Source organism: Urocampus carinirostris, chromosome 11, assembly GCF_059441175.1.
Source record: "Urocampus carinirostris isolate Australia breed hairy pipefish chromosome 11, RoL_Ucar_1.0, whole genome shotgun sequence".
NCBI classification, from domain to species: domain Eukaryota; kingdom Metazoa; phylum Chordata; class Actinopteri; order Syngnathiformes; family Syngnathidae; genus Urocampus; species Urocampus carinirostris.
In genome coordinates, this window is record NC_142359.1 from 41,345,587 (window position 1) to 41,367,328 (window position 21,742).

Below are 21,742 nucleotides of genomic sequence, written 5' to 3' on the forward strand. Positions count from 1 at the left end.
CCAGCCATCTTCGGGATTTTACGAAAAATGAGCTAATAACTGTGAATTAGTACGAATTAAAAAGGGTGCTCATTGGGACCTTCAAAGCAGCAGCCTTCTAAACTGAGCGATCGGGGAAGAAGGGCCTTAGTCAGGGAGGTGACCAAGAACCCGATGGTCACTCTGTCAGAGCTCCAGCGTTCCTCTGTGGAGAGAGGAGAGCTTTCCAGAAGGACAACCATCTCTTCAGCAATCCACCAATCAGGCCTGTATGGTAGAGTGGCCAGAAGAAAGCCACTCCTTGGTAAAAGGAACATGGAAGCCCGTCTAGAATTTGCCAAAAAGCACCTCAATGACTCTCAGACCATGAGAAACAAAATTCTCTGGTCTGATGAGACAAAGATTGAACTCTTTGGTGTGAATGCCAGGCGCCATGTTTGGAGGAAACCAGGCACCGCTCATCACCAGGCCAATACCATCCCTACCGCGAAGCATGGTGGTGGCAGCATCATGCTGTGGGGATGTTTTTCAGCAGCAGGAACTGGCAGACTAGTCAGTATAGAAGGAAAAATGAATGCTGCAATATATAGAGATATCCTGGATGAAAACCTGCTCCAGAGCGCTCTTGACCTCAGGCTGGGGCGAAGGTTCATTTTTCAGCAGGACAACGACCCAAAGCACACAGCCAAGATTTCAAAAGATTGGCTTCAGAACCACTCCGTAGATGTCCTGGAGTGGCCCAGCCAGAGTCCAGACTTGAATCCGATCGAACATCTCCGGAGAGATCTGAAAATGGCTGTGCACAAACGTCTCCCATCCAACCTGATTGAGCTTGAGACTTATTGCAAAGAAGAATGGGCAAAACTGCCTAAAGATAGGTGTGCTAAACTTGTGGGATCATTTTAAAATAGACTTGAGGCTGTATTTTTGCCAAAGGTGGAACAACAAAGTATTAAGCAAAGGCTGTGAATACTTATGTAAATGTGATTTCTTGGTTTTCTATTTTTAATAAATTCAAAAAAAGTAAAAAAAAAAAAAACATTTTCCCATTGTCGTAATGGAGTACTTTGTGTAGAATTTTGAGATAAGAGATTAAATTAATACAATTTGGAATGAGGCTGTAACATAACAAAATGTGGAAAAAGTGAAGCGCTGGCCTCCTTCAAAATCTGCAAAAAACTCCTGAAAATATTCTATGAGACAGTTGTGGCAAGCGCCCTCTTCTATGCGACAGTGTGTTGGGGAGGCAGCGTCAAGAAGAAAGATGCCTCTCATCTCAATAAACTGGCTAGGAAAGCGAGCTCTGTTGTGGGCAAAGAGCTGGACAGCCTAACAACAGTAGCTGAGAGACGGGCACTGGAAAAGCTGCGGTCAATCATGGACAATCCATCGCATCCACTACACAGCATTATCTCCAGACAGAAGAGCAGTTTCAGCGACAGACTGCTGTCACTGTCTTGTACTACGGACAGAATGAAGAGATCTTTTCTTCCTCATGCCATGAGGCTCTTCAACTCTACCCGGCAGAGTAAAAGCCCACATTAAACCACACCACCTACATTGCATATTACCGAATTTTATTGCAATATGTATTCTGTGTAGCACTATTTAGATATTCTATACACGTTACAGTGGGCATTTGCACGTCACACTGGGTATTTGTATATTGTATTCTTTTTGCTTTATTATTGTATTGTTCTCAGCTCAGGGATGCTGCTGGAAAATGTGAATTTCCCTTTGGGGATTTCCCTTTGGGGATGAATAAAGTATCTATCTATAAATATGTATATATATATATTTATATGTGTACTAATAATGTGCAGCCACATATATATATATATATATATATTATTTTTTTTTCCAAAGCTGACCAGGCGCCTTATAATACAGTGCGCCTTATTTATGGATCAACATTAAGTCACAAAGTCTTCTAACTAACTTGCAGCCGCCGACTAGATTTTCCCCCGAACGCCAAGTAGTCCGCGGTGTATGCTGGGATTTATTTACCGGTGTTTCATTGGCTAACCAATGTGTCAATCACCATTTGAATCGATCACTATTGTCTAAAATTATTCGGAGGTCAAGGGGCGGATCCTTTTTATCATTTACAGGCTGGCATAGGCTTGAATGTTAAAACGAAGCCTGCAATTGGCCGAAAAAGATGAATGTGTATGCACGTGGTTGACTGCATACAGAAAGCATTTTTTACTATTCTGTATTTGTAAATATTTTATTCTCCTGGATTTACTACACTCATGGATATAAGAGGACATTGGCTGCACATTATTATGAACACAACGACTTCTGTGAGCTACTCCGGCTATTTATTATCCCTGTATCTTGTTTCAGACTGAACTCGATGTTTCCGTGATAAGCGGTGCAGATAATGGATGGAATGGAGTGTCTATTTTTAAATTAAACTCAATTCCAAATGTTTATTGTCATATGCACAGTAAAGTTGCGAGCGAAAAAGAAAATAGAAGCTAAGGAATGGTTGGCATTTCTTGAATCCCAAGACTTTAACCTTCCGAATGATGGAACGATGCATTTCAGTGACATTATACGGACGCCGCATCCGCACGTGTTCTCGACACGTATTTGCGTCTTTGCAAGCTTTCGGAATGTTAAGGGGGTAATAAGTTGGACTGAACTGTCTGACTGTTTTGTTCACGTTCCCATTGTAGCGCCTTATAATCCGGTGCGTCTTATGTATGTGAAAAATAGGACCAAAAACAATTTTTTCGGGGTGCGCACTATAACCCGGTGCGCCTTATAGTGCGGAAAATACGGTGTGTGTGTGTGTGTGTGTGTGTGTGTGTGTGTGTGTGTGTGTGTGGTGCGGTGCGGTGCGGTGCAGCCGGAAAGTATTCACTGCGCTTCACTTTTTCCACATTTTGTTATGTTACAGCTTCATTCCAAATTGTATTAATTTAATCTCTTATCTCAAAATTCTACACAAAATACTCCATTGTGACAATGTGAAAAAGTTTTTTGTTTTTTTTACTTATTTATTTATTAAAAATAGAAAACTAAGAAATCACATTTGCATAAGTATTCACAGCCTTTGCTTAATACTTTGTTGATCCACCTTTGGCAGCAAATACAGCCTCAAGTCTTTTTGAATATGATCCCACAAGTTTAGCACACCTATCTTTAGGCAGTTTTGCCCATTCTTCTTTGCAATAAGTCTCAAGCTCAATCAGGTCGGATGGGAGACGTTCGTGCACAGCCATTTTCAGATCTCTCCGGAGATGTTCGATCGGATTCAAGTCTGGACTCTGGCTGGGCCACTCCAGGACATCCACGGAGTGGTTCTGAAGCCAATCTTTTGAGATCTTGGCTGTGTGCTTTGGGTCGTTGTCCTGCTGAAAAAATGAACCTTCGCCCCAGCCTGAGGTCAAGAGCGCTCTGGAGCAGGTTTTCATCCAGGATATCTCTATATATTGCTGCATTCATTTTTCCTTCTATACTGACTAGTCTGCCAGTTCCTGCTGCTGAAAAACATCCCCACAGCATGATGCTGCCACCACCATGCTTCACTGTAGGGATGGTATTGGCCTGGTGATGAGCGGTGCCAGGTTTCCTCCAAACATGGCGCCATTCACACCAAAGAGTTCAATCTTTGTCTCATCAGACCAGAGAATTTTGTTTCTCATGGTCTTAGTCATTCAGGTGCTTTTTGGCAAATTCCAGACGGGCTTCCATGTTCCTTTTACTAAGGAGTGGCTTTCGTCTGGCCACTCAACCGTACAGGCCTGATTGGTGGATGGCTGCAGAGATGGTTGTCCTTCTGGAAGGCTCTCCTCTCTCCACAGAGGAACGCTGGAGCTCTGACAGAGTGACCATCGGGTTCTTGGTCAACTCCCTGACTAAGGCCTTTCTTCCCCGATCGCTCAGTTTAGAAAGCCGGCCAGCTCTAGGAAGAGTCCTGGTGGTTCCAAATGTCTTCCATTTACGAATAATGGAGGCCACTGTGCTCATTGGGACATTCAAAGCAGCAGAAATTTTTCTGTATCCTTCCCCGGATGCCTCAAGACAATCCTGTCTCGCAGGTCTACAGACAGTTCTTTTGACTTCATGCTTGGTGTTTGTGCTCTGACATGCACACTCAACTGTGGGACCTTAAATAGACAGGTGTGTGCCTTTCCAAATCATGTCCAATCAACTGAATTTACTGCAGGTGGACTCCAATTAAGCTGTAGAAAGATCCCAAGGGTGATCAGTGAAAAAAAGATGCACTTGAGCTCAATTTTGAGCTTCATGGCAAAGGCTGTGAATACTTACGTAAATGGGATTTCTTAGTTTTCTATTTTTAATTCAAAAAAAGTAAAAAAAAAAAACTTTTTCACATTGTCATAATGGAGTATTTTGTGTAGAATTTTGAGACAAGAGATTAAATTAATACAATTTGGAATAAGGCCGTAACATAACAAAATGTGGAAAAAGTGAAGCGCTGTGAATACTTTCCGGATGCACTGTATATATATATATATATATATATATATATATATGTGTGTGTGTGTGTATGTATGTATGTATGTATGTATGTATGTGTACCGTATTTTCCGCACTATAAGTCGCACCCCGAAAAAATAGTTTTTGGTCCTATTTTTGACATACATAAGACGCACCGGATTATAAGGCGCTTCAATGGGAACGTTGACAAAACAGTCAGATAGTTCAGTCCAACTTATTACCCCCTTAACATTCCGAAAGCTTGCAAATACGTGTCGAGAACACGTGTGGATGCGGTGTCCGTACGATGTCACTCAAATGCATCGTTCCATCATTCTGAAGGTTAAAGTCTTGGGATTCAAGAAATGCCAACCATTCCTTAATATCTATTTTCTTTTTCGCTCGCAACTTTACTGTGCATATGACAATAAACACTTGGAATTGAGTTTAATTTAAAAATAGACACTCCATTCCATCCATTATCTGCACCGCTTATCACAGAAACATCGAGTTCAGTCTGAAACAAGATACATGGACAATATAAAATCTGGAGTAGCTCACCGAAGTTGTTGTGCTCATAATAATGTGCAGCCAATGTCCTCTTATATCCGTGAGGTTAGTAAATCCAGGAGAATACAATATTTACAAATACAGAATAGAAAAAAATTCTTTCTCTATGCTGTCAGCCACATGCTATACACATTTATCTTTTTCGGCCAATTGCGGCTTTGTTTCGCCGTTTAAGCCAATGCCAGCCTGTAAATGATAAAAAGGATCCGCCCCTTGACCTCCGAATAACTTTAGCCAATAGTGATCGATTCAACTGATGATTGACACATCTTTTTCGGCCAATTGCAGGCTTTGTTTGCCGTTCAAGCCAATGCCAGCCTGTAAATGATAAAAAGGATCCGCCCCTTGACCTCCGAACAACTTTAGCCAATAGTGATCGATTCAAATGATGATTGACACATTGGTTAGCCAATGAAACGCCAGTAAATAAATCCCAGCATACACTGCGTACTACTTGGCGTTCGGGGGAAAATCTAGTCGGCGGCTGCAAGATAGTTGGAAAACTTTGCAATTTTAAAATTGATCCATAAATAAGGCGCACTGTATTATAAGGCGCATGGTCAGCTTTTGAAAAAAATAAAGGCTTTTAGGTGCGCCTTATAGTGCGGAAAATACGGTATGTATATGTATGTGTATGTATATGTGTAATAAATAATCTTAGTTTAATCAATTTCTATCCATTTATTTTCCGTGCAATTATTTTTAAATTAGCATGATATGTCTCGAAATTAATTAATCCGTTATTTTTATTTCCTATGACCCTCTTCAAGATTGATCAATCTGTTTCTCATTGTCTTCTAAAAATGCTCTTCCATTGACACTGTTTCCTTTTAACTTAACCAAACATAAGTCAGTATTTGTTACACATTTGTTAATCATTTGCCAATCGTAACACTCATTCTAAAAAAAATTCAGTGTGTAATCAATTGTCCTTTGGGCTAAACTTGTCAAAATTCCAAACCCTCACACTATCGAAACATCAAAAATCTCAAAAGATCTAAAAAAAATGCCAAATCGAACTTAATGTCAAAACTTTCTTATTGTATTTTCCTCTTCCCTGTAATCATAATCAATCTTTTGTTATTGATTCAATATAAAGCAATACATAATTGTCACTTATGAATTATCTTGTTGAGTCGTATTTATTTTATTATCATTATCTTTATTCCGCGCAACAATCTTTGTTTCTACGCAATAGTCTTTGTTCTAAGCTACCCTTCGGGATCCCTTGTGATTAAGGCTATACAAATTAACATGATCTGGTCCAACTATTAATACTTGTTTCTTTTGTCTTTTCTGTGTTCATTTGTCGTCATTTTCAAACTTCTTTCAAAATTTTGATTATTTGAAATGGATCAAATGACCTGCATCATTTTATTGTGAGTAATCTATTATTGAATATGAGAACAACTAAGGAACTAATCTTTTTACGTATTACGCCTCTTTTGAATTTGTCCATTTACGAACTAGAAGATGGACACTAAAATTATGGACGGTTTCCAGTCGTCTTCTTTGCTTTACTCGTCCTTGCTTTATCAGGAGCAAAACTACACATCTTAAAGTTATTACCCTTTGCTATTCGCATATTCAACGAGAAATGATTAGTTTGGTTACTCAAATATTCTTTTTAAACTATTCTGTATAATTATCTCGTATTATACACTCAGTGTTTTCATTTCACGCAACTTTTTTTTCCTTTAAGTTGTCATTATCATCTAGTTACTCTTTTACAAAGATTTACTGCATTACAAGCTTTTCGTTATTTTGGCTTTGCGGTATGAGTTCTATTTTTCCTCACATTGATCTTAGCTAACGAGATCTCGTCTCTTCAAGATTACGTCATTGTTGTCGAGCAAAGGTTAATTCAATCTTTTTTTATCAGATAAGCGGCTTTTTTTTCTTTTTTTTTCTGTTCAATTCATCAAAGAGAGCTTGCTTTTAAACGGCTCATTTGCTTTGATGATTGATATCACAAATTATGTTGTACTAAAATGTGAAGGAAAGAAGGAAGTACAAAAAGTAGAAAAATGGAAAAAGACAAGCCTGTGGTATCATCAATGGTTCCAAATGCTGGGTTAGCTACGGCTACCATGGGATACGTTGGTATAGGTTCTAGCTCAGGCAATATAGGATATAAAGCTCCTTGATATGCAACTACATCAGACTGAGGGCATTGTTTGTTTTTCTTTGGTTTGTCGCCAGGGGGCGCTTTACTTTTCCCTCTAGTGGTGACTCCTTCAGTGGGTGGGCCTGTGCTCTGTTGGCCCGCCTCTTCTGGTGGGGCCTCATACGTCTTCGTCTTCAGTCGCGTGTGAAGCTGCTCCCTGCTCATTTCCTGGTACTCTCTGTCTGACCCTAATTCCTGTTTCCTCCGTCTCAATGATCTTCATACGCAATACTTCCTTTCTAAGCTTCTCCTTTATTTTTATAGCTTATCTATAAAAATACTGTCACATGTTTTGCACAATGCTGACAACTTTTTTCTCACTACGATGACTATTTTTCACCAAATGCATATAACACAAACCACAACTGTATGTAACATCTTACATGCAAATATTTTTGTGTAAATATTGTATTAATTATAACTTTATCTTTCTGTTCCTTTACCTCACTTTGAAGATGGAGTGCCATGCCAAATTTCATTATCAGTCACAATACGTTAACCCATTTTGTAACTATGTCAGTAAAAGTATATTTTAATCTATTATAAATGGTTTGCATTTATATAGTGCTTTTCAAGACCATGAGTAACTCCAAAAACATCACATAATGTGTTGTTTTTCACTTTTTCGCAAGTTTTCCATACCCAATTTTCAGCAAATTATTTTATTTAAGTAACTTTTCCCTCTTACATTCTCTAACACTAGCTTTTTAGCTTACCAGTTTAATGGGAAATTGACGTTGAACCATCTCACTTAATTTTAGCTTTTTTTTTTTTTTTTCTCAAACCAATTAAATGTACTATTTTAGCTTCACCTATTTAATGTGAAAATGACGTGTATTGATCTACGAGTCATTCTATTCATTTGTATTCCACTCAAAAGAAATTATTTGCTCTTTTTCATAATTTTGTACAAAAATGCTTTTCTCTCAAATTAATCTCTTCCAATTCACTCAATTTGATTTTTCCTCGTCTTTACAGTCCTTAATTTTCCAATTTTGAACTGAAAACCGGAATATTCTATCTTTATATTTGTTATTGTATCTTTTCCAAGTGTTTTTCTGGCATTAACTTCATTTAACGCATCTAAAATAACTCAAACATAAGTTTTCTAAACTTTCCACTCCTGAATTTATCGTTTTCCAATTGAAAAAACTAAAAAAAATTTGGGGACCGAAAAAAATATTTTTGGGGGAACCCGATAGGCCCGTTATTTTGCACACCCTTCGCGTGAAACGCCGATTTTCCAAAAAACGAAAGTTTTCGATTCCTTACGAGATGTGCTCTCTTTTCCACTCAAAATAATATATTTTTAACGGTTTTACTCTTAAAAAAACGTTTTTCTCGATTAAAGAACACTTCAAATGCGACGTTCCTTTTTTTTTTTTTTCTAAGTTCAGGAGCGCTCTCCCGTTTGACGATTTTCCTTTGTATTTTCAAAACACAAAAGACAACATAACAACATTGGAATTTAAGCGTGATAGGAAAGGATGACAACACAGATGACAGACAGACAGATAGACAGAGGGCCCACAAAAATCAGTTTAATTTAATTTCAGTGCACATTGAAGCCATGCATTTACACTTACTGAGTTTTGGTTGGTTTTTCTACACAATTTTCCTCAGGGGAAACGCCGCAATCCACGTACCATAACATTTAATTTAATTAATTGAGGACGCCGCCGCCCCTTTTTTAGAATATTTCTCCACGGCATTTTAACTGAACATGAACGTGCATTTGCATGTTTGGCTGGAACAACTTCAACCCATTTAGTAAGAGAATCAACTAATACTAAACAATACTGATACTGACCACTCTTGCTTAGCTTAATGAAGTCCATGTAGTTTATTTAATATATTTTGTTATCTTTTCCTCAACAACTTTCTTTTCACTTCCTCTTTGTTAGGGACATCAGTCAACTCGGGAGAAAATTCAATTTTTTTTCACCCAATCCATAACATACTTCACATACGCCTATGTTTCAACAAAGTTTTTTCTCTGAGTTTTGCCCCATCTCTAATTCGGCAAACGAATGTATAGGTCAACGTCCGACCTCGTCAAACACAGCGCTGATCTAATCACATATACACACACACAGTGCACTTTTTATTTATTTACGTCTATGTGTAACAAAGCTCTTACTTATAATTACTCGCAATATGCTTTGCTCTGGCCAGGCAATTCACAAATTGGATTAAACACGTTTCCTTTTCAACACTAAGTCATTCTTTTATGCTCCTTTAAAAATTCGTAGGTGGAGTTGGTCTTTTTTCTTTGAGTCACTGTTACGTAGACCCCAACGTTTAATTTCCACGACCCAGAAAACCCGATCCCGTTAAGTGCTATTACCACCAACTAATGTTAGTTGTTATTTTACACTTAAATATAAACCAACTCTAATTCCTTTTTTTATGGTTTCTTGGGTTATCTGGATAATATATTTTGCCAGCTGGGCTTATTCAAACAAGGGTTTCCTGCGCGCTCTGCCAACACCCACTTCCTTTATTTTTGTAATCTAACCTGATACTATGCTTTTAACCGTTAATTTTTAATAAACGTGTAGTAGATTGCACTACCTGATTCTCTGATGCCTACTGCTACCATTTTCCTATGCGTTCGTGGGACCCAGTGTCTGGGCGAACCGCCGGGGGCTGGAGGAGACCCGCCTCTAAAGGCAGCGTTGTCGGCAAGTTTTTGGTGTCCTTCAGTCCAGCGACGGCAGCTAGTCTGGAACCGGGAGGGAGTGCTTGCACTTTTTGCATAGCTCCACCCATCCCTCCCACTCATCCAATCAAATAACTTTGAATTCTCTTCAAGTGCTTTGGCGTATTTACAGTTTTTTTCTGTGGATTTCATCATAAGGTATCTGAATATGAACACAGATTATATGGTGAGCTTTTAAACAAAGGATTCTTTAGCGTTGTACAGCCAAAACGAGTTTTTTTTTTCTTCTTGGTGTGACACCTTTGACACAAGACCGCACTTCAGCAGTGCTGTGATTTATGGGTATTGTAGTTGTTCTGTTCAAACTTTTCCAGAGATTTAGGTTAGTGAATATTGCTTTAAAGTATACATGATTTAATTGCTTTATTTTTTATTCGGGACTTGAAATGAAAGTAAAGTAAATTATGTTTATTGTATTGTAGGTTTACAACCTTCCTGACTGAATTCTGTTGAAGGAAATTTAACCTACAGGAAGCGTTGGAACACTGATTTTGCTTCTTTGGCACCCCCTTTCGGTGGGGTAATATCAGCTAGTCCAGATGTGGGTCCCGGGTTTCGGCACCAGTTAATGTGGGGTCCAAATTGTGGGTAAACCCCGTGTGGCCGGTCATCAGATATAAAAGGAAATTCAGGCAGAGACAATGTACATTTTCGTTCCGCTGCAGCGGGGGAGAATCGGGGTAAAGCACAGCGGATGTGTTCTCGGCTCCACAATCGTCCTCCTCCTCCTCCTCTCCGCAGCCGGTTTTATTTAGTACAAGTATGGTGGGCTTTAGACTGATACATCGTTGGGTGGACTTTAGACTGACACATCATTGGGTAGTCATGAGACTAAAACAGCAAAAGATATATAGACAGTGAATATTAGGGGAATGTTCAGAGAAATACACAAAATATATATATATATATATATATATATATATATATATATATATATACTGTACAGCTTGGAGTAAGACAATATGCATAAAGAGGATGATGTGGTCAAAATACTCATTTGGTCAAAATACTCATTTGCCTAATAATTCTGCACTCCCTGTATATATATACTGGACTGTCTCAGAAAATTAGAATATTGTGATAAAGTTCTTTATTTTCTGTAATGCAATTAAAAAAACAAAAATGTCATACATTCTGGATTCATTACACATCAACTGAACTATTTCAAGCCTTGTATTATTTAAATATTGCTGATTTTGGCTTACAGCTGAAAAAAACTCAAAAATCCAATCTCAAAATATTAGAATATCATGAAAAAGTATACAAGTAGGCTATTCAACTATTCACCTGAATCATCTAATTAACTCGAAACACCTTGCGAGGGTTTCCTGAGCCTTAAAAACACTCAGCTTGGTTCAGTAAACTAAATCACAAGTATGGGGAAGACTGATGATCTGACTGCTGTCCAGAGGACCATCATTGATACCCTCCATCAGGAGGGTAAGACACAAAAAGAAATTTCTCAAAGAGCAGGCTGTTCACAGAGTGCAGTTTTAAAGCATATCCACAAAAAGTCTGTTGGAAGGGAAAAATGTGGCCGGAAACGCTGCACAACCAAGAGAGATGACCGCAGCCTTAACAAAATTGTGAAGAAGAGCCGCTTCCAGAATTTGGGGGAGCTTCAAAGACAGTGGGCTGAAGCTGGAGTCCAGGTATCAAAAGCCACAGTTAACAGACGTGTCCGGGAAATGGGCTACAATAGCCGTATTCCCATGGTCAAGCCACTTCTGAACTCAAGACAACGGAAAAAAGCGTCTGACTTGGGCTATGGAGAAGAAGCACTGGACAGTTGCAGAGTGGTCCAAAGTCCTCTTTTCAGACGAAAGCAAGTTTTGCATTTCATTTGGAAGTCAAGGCGCCAGGGTCTGGAGAAAGGCTGGAGAGGAGCAAAATCCAAGTTGCTTGAAATCCAGTGTGAAGTTCCCACAGTCAGCAATGGTTTGGGGAGCCATGTCAGCTGCTGGTGTTGGTCCACTGTGTTTCATCAAGTCCAGAGTAAATGCAACTGTGTACCAAGAGATTTTAGAGCACTACATGCTTCCATCTGCTGAAAAGCTCTATGGAGATGAGGATTTCATTTTCCAGCATGATCTGGCACCTGCCCACAGTGCCAAAACCACCAGTAACTGGTGCACTGACCATGGCATCACTGTCCTTGATTGGCCTGCTAATTCCCCTGACCTGAACCCCATCGAGAATTTGTAGGGTATAGTTAAGAAGAAGATGAAAGACACCAGACCTACAAATGCAAATGAGCTGAAGGCCGCTATCGAAGCATCCTGGGCATCAATAACACCTCAGCAATGCCACAGGCTGATTGCCTCCATGCCACGCCGGATTGATGCAGTAATCCGTGCAAAAGGATTCCCAACCAAGTACTGAGTGCATCAATGGACATTTTCAAATGTTTTAGTTTTGCTGTTATAAAATTATTTTTTTACTTGGTCTGAGGAAGTATTCTAATATTTTGAGATAGGATTTATGAGTTTTTTTCAGCTGTAAGCCAAAATCAGCAATATTCAAATAATAAAAGGCTTGAAATAGTTCAGTTGATGTGTAATGAATCCAGAATGTATGACATTTTTGTTTTTTTAATTGCATTACAGAAAATAAAGAACTTTATCACAATATTCTAATTTTCTGAGACAGTCCTGTATATATAGATATGTATATATAGATATGTGTATATATATAGATATGTATATATAGATATATATTTATATATGTGTGTGTGTGTATATATATATATGTGTATATGTGTGTGTGTGTATATATATATATATGTGTATATATATGTGTGTGTGTGTGTATATATATATATGTGTATATATATGTATATGTGTGTATATATATATGTGTGTGTATATATAAGTGTGTATATATATGTGTATACGTATATATGTATATGTATATGTATATATGTGTGTGTATATATATGTGTTTGTGTGTGTGTATGTGTATCTGCAAAATAGTTTTTTTTTTTCTAATGGTATTGGAAAATTGGCTTTAAAATTCCTTTAAAAGTGCTTTAATATGGCCATGAAAAATATGTACAAACCCTGAAAGAAGTTGTATTTTGGCAGTGCCTCCTAAACCAGAGCACCTACAGACGCCAATGAGGATCAGACTACCGTCTTCCGCCAGGAATGAAGGCAGGACTCCAGCCCAAGCAGCAAGCTACCAAAGTTTGCAGACTCACAACCATGCTCGGACGAGTTTTCTTGGTGAAGAACGTGCAAGCCTCACCAGGTTGTTCCCTTCCCAGAACATCCCCAATCTCGCCAGCAGCCCATCATTGACATGCCTGAGTCCTGGCAAGCGAGCCATCCACGACTGTAATCCTTTAAAGGAGGGCGGCCACAGCCCAGCCAAGTTAACCCTCCGTAACCGAAGTCCTCTCTTGGGACTGCTAAAAACGCCTAGCCCCATCCAGGGGAAGATGGGCAGCTACACCCCTGTCAGCAACTCCAAATCCTGGTTGGTAGTGAACAGAATCCCCATTGGGAAGACTGAGGGGCAGGAGTCACATCCAGGAAAGTCTTTGAGTGTTCCCAACCTCATTGTGTACTTGGATGAAAGGTTGGTTTTGCTTTTATTTCTCATCTGGAAATATGTCACATTACAATTGGGGTCAGACATAGACTGATCCACCACTTTGTGTCGTATAAAGCAGAAAAATTACCACAAAATGGTATTGATTGGTTGTAAAATGCATTCTTGCACCAAAAAATTGTTGTTGATTGTTCTTACTTAAAATCCCAAAATATTGTTTCGTTATTAACATATTTTTGGGCCTGTTACCACACCAAAAAAAAAAGGGTGAGAAATATGAAATGCTCCTTAAAGACATAAAAATGAAGAATGGGAATGAAATACTACCTTTGGTAACCATTTGGGAATGAAACCATTTATATTTGTGATAAAACACAAATTTGTTATGTTTATGTTCTATTAAAGTGTTGTTTCTAATTATTTTTGTAATATGGCTTTATGTTAGATTAACCCCAACACTTATAATAAAACCTTCACTTAAAGAAGACATAGAGACGTGAGTATAACTTTACTTTCAAGGAGAAATGACCAGAGACTGCCCCCACAGTCTACCGAAGTCACTCTGAAAAAGTCTCCTTCGTCCTTGCCTTTTTATTCGGTTCGGAACGCCCTAGTTTACATAAGGTCTCTTCTGCTAAAGGGAGGTGGAGTGACATAAAAACAGTTGAGACCTGTTTACACAACAACATGTTATTGTAAGCATATTCTATAGTAAAGGGAACTAGGGGTGCCTGTGGTCAGAGAGGAGCTGAGTGTCACACTCTGTTAGGTTTAAGTCCCCAACATTTTTAATAAAACGCTCTGAAATAAAAGAAGACATAGAGAATCGGTCATTGAGAATTGGTTATTTTATTAATCATTATCATGAGAGTGGCGGAGACCAGGCTCTTACAAATATCCTCCTCGCTCTGAACAAGTCCCCGAACCCTCCCTTCTAATATTAAGGTTCTTGGTGAAAAACAACTTGAGTTATGGCATGCACAGGTCAGGGTGCACCCACTGGGATGTGAAACAGACAGAAACAAAAAACAATTCATGGCCTTGAAGAACAGCTTACGACTGAAAACTATACAAAAAGGGCTGAGAACACTTATAACATATTAATGTCAACTGTAGGACAAATATATGTATTTAATTCCAACAAGCTCCCTTATCTGGCCGCAGCTAGATGTCGGCTGTTTAGTGAACATCCTGTTTCCTCCTTCTGCAAACACAAGCAAGAATGGCACACAGTATGCAAAGAAGATAAGCAACAGTAGAATAACATATTTACAGTTTAAATCATCATTTCCCTCCTGTTTATTCACTTTGCTCTATTTCTCATTGTCATCCAATAACTACTTCTCTCGATTTTCAGTTACAGAATCATGTTATAGCATTCATGTTTCACTCAGAGGTTAAACTTTGGTGTTGTTGTCGTCTGATTAACCGTAGTCAAAAAGATCAGAAAAAAAATCTGGAAAATGTAAGGAAGCATCATCGTCATCACTGTCTTTCTGAGCTTCACCATTTGGGGTGAGAAGCGCATAAATTTCTGATACCTCAGTTTTAACAGGCTGTATAATAATAATAATAATAATAATTTCCTTGTATTGTCATTCTGTGTAACAATGTACACAGAACGAAATGTCGATTGCACCTGACCCGTTGTAGCGAGCCGATGCAGCCGCAGCCAACAGAGGGCGCCGCCGACCACTTTTTAAGTCTTAGGAATGACTCGGCCGGGGCGCGAACCACCGACCTCCCAGTCTCAAAGCGGGCGCCTTACCATAGCAGAGGTAATCAGTTTGGTGCATAATACTCTGATACAAAGAATACAACAGCATCCCCACAAGGTGAGAATTGCTGTGAAAACAGTAACGGAGATTAGGACTGACATTACAAACTGTTTGTAACGGCCAAACATCTGTTCAAAACGATCCCACATTAATGTGTCAACTCCTGAATGGTCTTTTGACTTGACTTGACTTGACTTGAAAAGCAATCCTGTTCTGAAAGCCATAAGACAGGTAGCAGGCAGCGGTTCATGGATGGCAGAAAAGCCCTGTTCCGTGCTGTTGCCCAGTCTTTGCACGTTGTAGTGGATGTAGTTGATTCTATCAACATTTTTATTAGTAGCGCACCACCAACAGAGAAGTGATTCAAATCCTTCGATTTGGTCTGCTAACTTATACTCTTCAGGTACTCCTCTGGGTACTCTGATGCTATCAATGTAGGTAGGGTCATTTTCACTCCAGCCCAATGATGATCTTTTCTTTCTCTTGTCTTTCCAGGTGTGTGGAATTACACTATTTTCTGAAGCTAATAGTTCAGTTACAGAAAATGGAGTAATAGATACCGATAGAATCAGTGATACTGATGCACAGAATCCTGTGGTGTTGTACGGTAGTCTATCAAATAGCTTATCTCCACACCACCACCAGATGTCACTTTGAGACAGAGGTTTGAAGTTGATAACTACAGCTTGCAATGAGTGACATTGTGTATAATTTAATTTACCCATTTGTTTGCCTATACCAATTCTATTTATGCAAGAAAAGTTTCCTGCAGCTACTTTGTTAGAGAACATAGGTTTATGTTTTTCTGAGGATGTGATAGGATATCAAAAAGAACAGTTAGTTGTTGGTGGGGTATTGTTCATCACATCCAAGAGACATTTTACACATTTTGCATCTATAGCCGAGGGTACAACCTGTAGTAAGGCGCCCGTGGGGGTCTCTGAGAAACCTGGGATAGGGCCAACGCTGTCTCTGGTGTCTTCTTGAGAGTTTTTTCTTCTTCTTCTTCTGTTTTGCATATTAAGGCTTTCTTCAAATAACAATAAAAATGTTGCTATTATTGCTACTACCAATTCGCCTACTGCTACCATTTTCCTATGCGTTGGAGTGAGCATTCTACCTGCAGATCTGCAATTCCTCCTAATACTTCCAGAGTGGTGGACAATCTTCACTGGTTTGAGACGACTGCAAACTATAATTGCAGTCCCCTTTGTAGCCAGACTTCCTCTGAAAGTTTTGTTGAGGAACTACAGCTTTACAGTAGATAGCACAATGCTATTACAATGATGCAAATAAGGACAGTTACGGTGTATGCTAAGATAGAAATAGTTATTTTAGTCATGATTAATCACTTTCTTACAATGTGTCAAATGAACTCATGTGTTTCTTTATGCTTTTTATCAGGACCCAATCTCCTGGTTCAACTAACTGGCTTTCCTATGGAGACATATAAAGTGTATCATCGTTATCATTGCGATCCGCCAGTTGCTTCTGGTGCTGCAACATTTTTCTCATGTAATCAGCCAGAGTACTTTCGTCATCAGTTTCCCACATTTTTTCAAAACTCTACCAAATATTACTTCATATGGTGTTAGCCCATTTGTACTGGTGATGTTGATATACAGTTTTACTAATTCTAGACATTTAGTCCATGGTCTTTTTTTTCCCATACACTTCCTAGGTCTGTTTTTTATAGATCCGTTCATCCTTCCCACCAACCCTGCACTTTTTGGGTGATAGGCACAGTGATGATTTAGGTCTATATGAAATGCTTGGCCTATTTTAGTTATTTGATTTACAAAATGTGAACCATTATCACTATAGATCTTTTCTGGAATCCCATAATGTGGAATTATGTCTTGGCATAATGCTTTAGCTACTGCTAGCGCATCTGGGTGTTTTGTAGGAAAAAGCTCTATCAATTTTGAGAATGAATCTATTATCACTAAACAGAATTTTTTCCCTTCACTATTGTTAAGTTCTACAAAGTCCATATGTGTTGGAATGGATAACCTGGTTTTGGAAACTGTCCTCTCTTTGGTCTTAGATTACCCTGAGCATTGTGCTTTGCACATATCAAACATGTTCTACAAAACGTTTTTGAAAAGGAGTTAAAACCATAGATTATCAATCACACCATTGCTCCTGTTGAGACATGTGTCTTCCCATGGCTCAATACTGCTGCCCATTTGTATATATTTTTTGGTAGGATTGGTTTATCTTCTGGTCATTTATTGATTCTGAACCGTTCTTGCTCTGGTTTAGGTGATTGTTGTTGCATTTCTTGTAGTATTCTGTCTTTTAAGGCATTTTCTGTTAGACTTAGTTCTGTTATTTCTGTTATTTTGCATATAGCTAACTGTTTTGGCAGCTGCACTGCTTGTAATAGTTCTGTTAGCAGTTTTGCATGTGATGACTGGTTTTCCTGTTGATGTTATCATACCTCCTATTTTTCCAGTGTTGTGCAATGGTGTGAGTTGTTGCATAGCCTGTCCTCGGTTTTCCTATGAAACATTACTTTCTCTGTTATTTTAGCCTTTTTTTTGTTCACGCTTTGTTTCCTTTTTTCTTTTAGTTAAATGACCATGTAGATATTATTTTTTTATCCATGCAGTTATATTTTTAAATTCTCAAGATAATTAATCTGCTATTTTTAAATTCCTATGAACCTACCCAGGATCAATCAATCTGTTTCCTGTTATCGTCTGAAATTGCTTTTTTTTAATTTCAACCAAACTATAAGTCCGGATTTGTTACGTATTTATTAATCATTTGTTAATTGTAACACGTTCATACTTAAAAAAAAAAAATTAAGTGTGGCTTATTTCACCTTCTCTTAAAGGACTTTTTATCAGTTTTCCTTCTAGGGGATCTTGTCCTCGGTGCTACACTCATCAAAATTCCAAACATCACACTGGCCAAACATCAAAAATGCCAAATGTAACTCCACGTCAAAACTTTTTTTATTGTCATTTCCTTTCTCTATAATCATAATCAACTATCTTTTCACATTTATTCAATATAAAACAACACATACTTGTCACTAATAAATTGTCTTATCAACTCACACTATATTGTATTATTATCATAATCTTTGGTTTTCAAGAGTCTTTGCTCTTGTGCAGCCCCTCGAGATCATTTTGTGAGCTATACAGATAAACATGACTTGGCTTGAAGATTAATACTTGTGTGCCCTTTTTTCCCCCCTTTTTTTAAAAAGAAGGCACATTTCATTTTGTAATTAAAACAAAAAAATTTAATTTCCAATCTTACCATTTCTTTTTCTGAGTTGATAAATTGTTATCTTTAAAAACGTTTAAAATTTTGATTATTTGAAATGATTAAGATCACCTGCTCTTTTGTGTGCAATATTCTTTTTCTGATGCTACTAATGTCATCTACATAAGTTAGTATTTGGCTCTTATTTGGTGGCTCGAAGGTAGTCAAGTCACATTTATTTATATAGCCCTTAATCACAAAAGTATCTCAAAGGACTGCACAGGATTACAATTACACAATTGGACAATTACAGGTAGACAGACTTGATGCAATTACTTGAGAGTAAATTGTTGGACTTTCACAATACCCTTGAGGTGATCTGGTGTAGGTATATCTTTTCCCTTTAAACGTAAATACAAACCAGAATTGACTGTCTTTATGCACTGGTACTGAGAAGAATGTGTTGCTTATATCTACCACTGTGAAATTCTTGGCTTTTGGGTTCAGTGAGTTCAATAGCGTGTGTGGATCCGCCACACACCGGGACCTTTGGATCACTGCATTACAGTAAGACCTCAGTTATCGCAGTTAATGGGGACCAAAACCACCCGCGATAAGTGAAAATCCGCTAAGTAGCGGTGCACCTTCCAAAAAAAAAAATGTTTTTATTTTTTAATTTTTTTTTAATCATTATTTTTTAGACCCAGTTAATGGGGACCAAAACCACCCGCAAAAAGTGAAAATCTGCGAAGTAGCGACGCCCCTTCAAAAAAAAAAAAAAAAAAAATCTCATCTCATTTCATTATCTGCACCGCTTATCTTTATTATTCGCGAGCGAGCCCCTAACCCGCGGCGCGGGTACTTTCGGGCGTGATACGCACGACACCGCGACAAGCCGAGCGGAAGCCGGCCTGTCAATTCTTTTTTTTTTTTTTTTTTTTTTAACCATTACAGACCGCAAAGCTCTGAAACCGCGAAGTAGCGAGTTCCCACTGTATTTACCGCTATGAAATACTGAATCCAGTCTCCATCCTTGAAGATGGGGGTGCCTTCTTTACAGGAAATATCGGTGTGTTTACGGGTGACTCAGCGCATTCTACTAGTACTCCCGCCTTTTTAGATCTTCTATTACTGGTTTTATTCCTTCCATTGCATCTGGTTTTAAAGGATATTGTTTTATTCTGGGCCAATGTTCTGTTTTGGGTCTTATTATTATAGGTGGTGCTCCTTTTACCAGTCCTACAGCTGTGGGTCCCTGGGACCATAGTTTATCAGGAATTTGTTTTAACAGCTCCTCCTGTTCTTAAGTAAAGTAAATTTGTCATTCCTTCTTTTTGTCCAGATGTACTCCTGAGTTTACTGTTATAGTCCAGAATAATGACCTGCTAGATAGTCCAGTAGAATCGCTGAACCATGTGTTAACGCCTGTTTCTACCCAGTCGCGTACATTTTCTCCTCTGTCCACCAGCTTTCCAAGCTCTTTCCACTCAGTGTCTTTACCCTTACATAATGAAATGTGTTTGCAGTACATTCTGAACCACGGCAAGATCGAGTCTGGTAAAATGGCTGCTGCTGCGGCGTTGGCAGCGCTGTCAGAGTACACATAGGATGCTGTTATTTTGGCGGGCGTAACTCTGTCTAGGCTTGCTTTGTACTTGGGGTCAGGACCTGTGGTATACCACATGGTGACATGCAACTCATCTGGTGACATTTGATCTTGTACCTGTCTCACTGCTCCCTTTCCTATATCCACAAAATGTGCTCCTGCAGTTATTAGTGAGTCCCTAAAGGGACATCATCTGTTTTTTAGTTACTCTTATCTTTGTTTTTTAACTTCCCTACCTGCTCTGCAACAATCCGTTCTCAAAATAACATTCCTTCCTCATGCGCGCTCTCACACTAGCTCTTTATTTTTTTCCTCTTAACCGCTAGCCTTCTGAAATTCTCATCAAACTCACCCTTCATTGTATTCATCTAGATTTAACACAATTCAATGTAAAAAAAAATGGAATTATTTATCCTAGTTGACGCTATTAAAGTTGAACTTTTTTCATTTTTTCTTTCAAACCGATTAAATCTACTATTTTAGCTTCACCTATTTAATGTGAAAATGACGTATATTTATCCGCAACAAGTTATCTAACTCATTTGTATTCCAATCAATACATTTTCTTCTATTTTCATTGAAAGGAAAGTATTTATTAACAATTTTTCAATATTTTTGTATAAAAATGCTTTTATCTCAAATTAATCTATTCCAATTCACTCAATTAGAGTTTTCCTAGTCTTCCTAGTCCTTAATTTACCAATTTTGAACTGAAAACAGGAATATTTTATCTTTTTCGGTATTATTCTGGCATTACCTTGATTTAACGCATCGAAAATTACTCACTCATATTTTTCCTAAATTTCTCACTCTTTAATTTATCGATTTTCAACTGAAAAAATACGGACCGCAAAAAATCTCTGGAACCATCTGTGGCCCATGTTGAACACCCTTATGGTGAAAACCAATTCCTCAAAAAATCCACTTTTTTTTCCACTCCTTTTCATGTGTTCTATCAATTCTTCTTAAATATCACTTTTTATACAATCGCAGCTCTTTTGAAAGCGTACTTTTTGACGTTTAAAAACACAATTTTCGGAGTTGTTTTTCTTTCTTTTTGACAAGACACACACATAACAACACATAACATATAAGACATACACAGGGCCCAAACAAACGAACTACTGATTAATTTAACAAAATTTGTTGATTTAGGTTTCTTATTTTTTTGTTGCAATTCTCTAATGCGGGGGTGTCAAACAGGCGGCCCGCGGGCCGGATCAGGCCCGCTAAGGGATTGAATCCGGCCCGCGAGACAACGGTGAGGGAAGCGCAAGAGAAAAACGAGCTGGGGGTTGAAATATATCCACTTGATGTTGCCAAAGCCAGGTCCCTGTCACAAATGCTGTACTTGTATTCCTCTCTTTCTTTTCTCTTCACTCTCTCTCACCTTCTCTCTCCCTCTCGCTTTGCACTTTCTCTCGGTCTTTCTCTCTCGCTGGCTTTTCGCTTTCTCTTTCTCTCGCTCTTGTTTTTTTCTCTCGCTCTCATTCCTATCTCCCTCTCTCGCTTTATTCTCTCTCTCTTGTTTTCCTCTCTCTCTCTCTCTCTTCTTCACTTTTCTCTCTCTTGCTTTTCTTTCCCTCTCTTTCTTGCTCTCATTTTCGCTCTCTCTCACTTTACTCTCTCTTGCTCTCCTCTCTCTATATATATATATATATATATCTCTCTCTCTCTCTCCTTCACTTTTCTCT

General features: G+C 38.4%; 1 protein-coding gene across 2 annotated transcripts in view; it reads left to right on the forward strand.

The window, feature by feature from the left end:
• LOC148357395 (FYVE, RhoGEF and PH domain-containing protein 4-like) overlaps nt 1-21,742 on the forward strand; it is a 46,401-nt gene that overhangs the window by 5,937 nt on the left and 18,722 nt on the right. For both annotated transcript variants that reach the window (XM_088348415.1, XM_088348416.1), the window contains one exon: nt 12,977-13,472. In XM_088348415.1, coding sequence (XP_088204541.1) covers nt 12,977-13,472 — 496 coding nt within the window. The remainder of the gene's footprint in view (nt 1-12,976; nt 13,473-21,742) is intronic.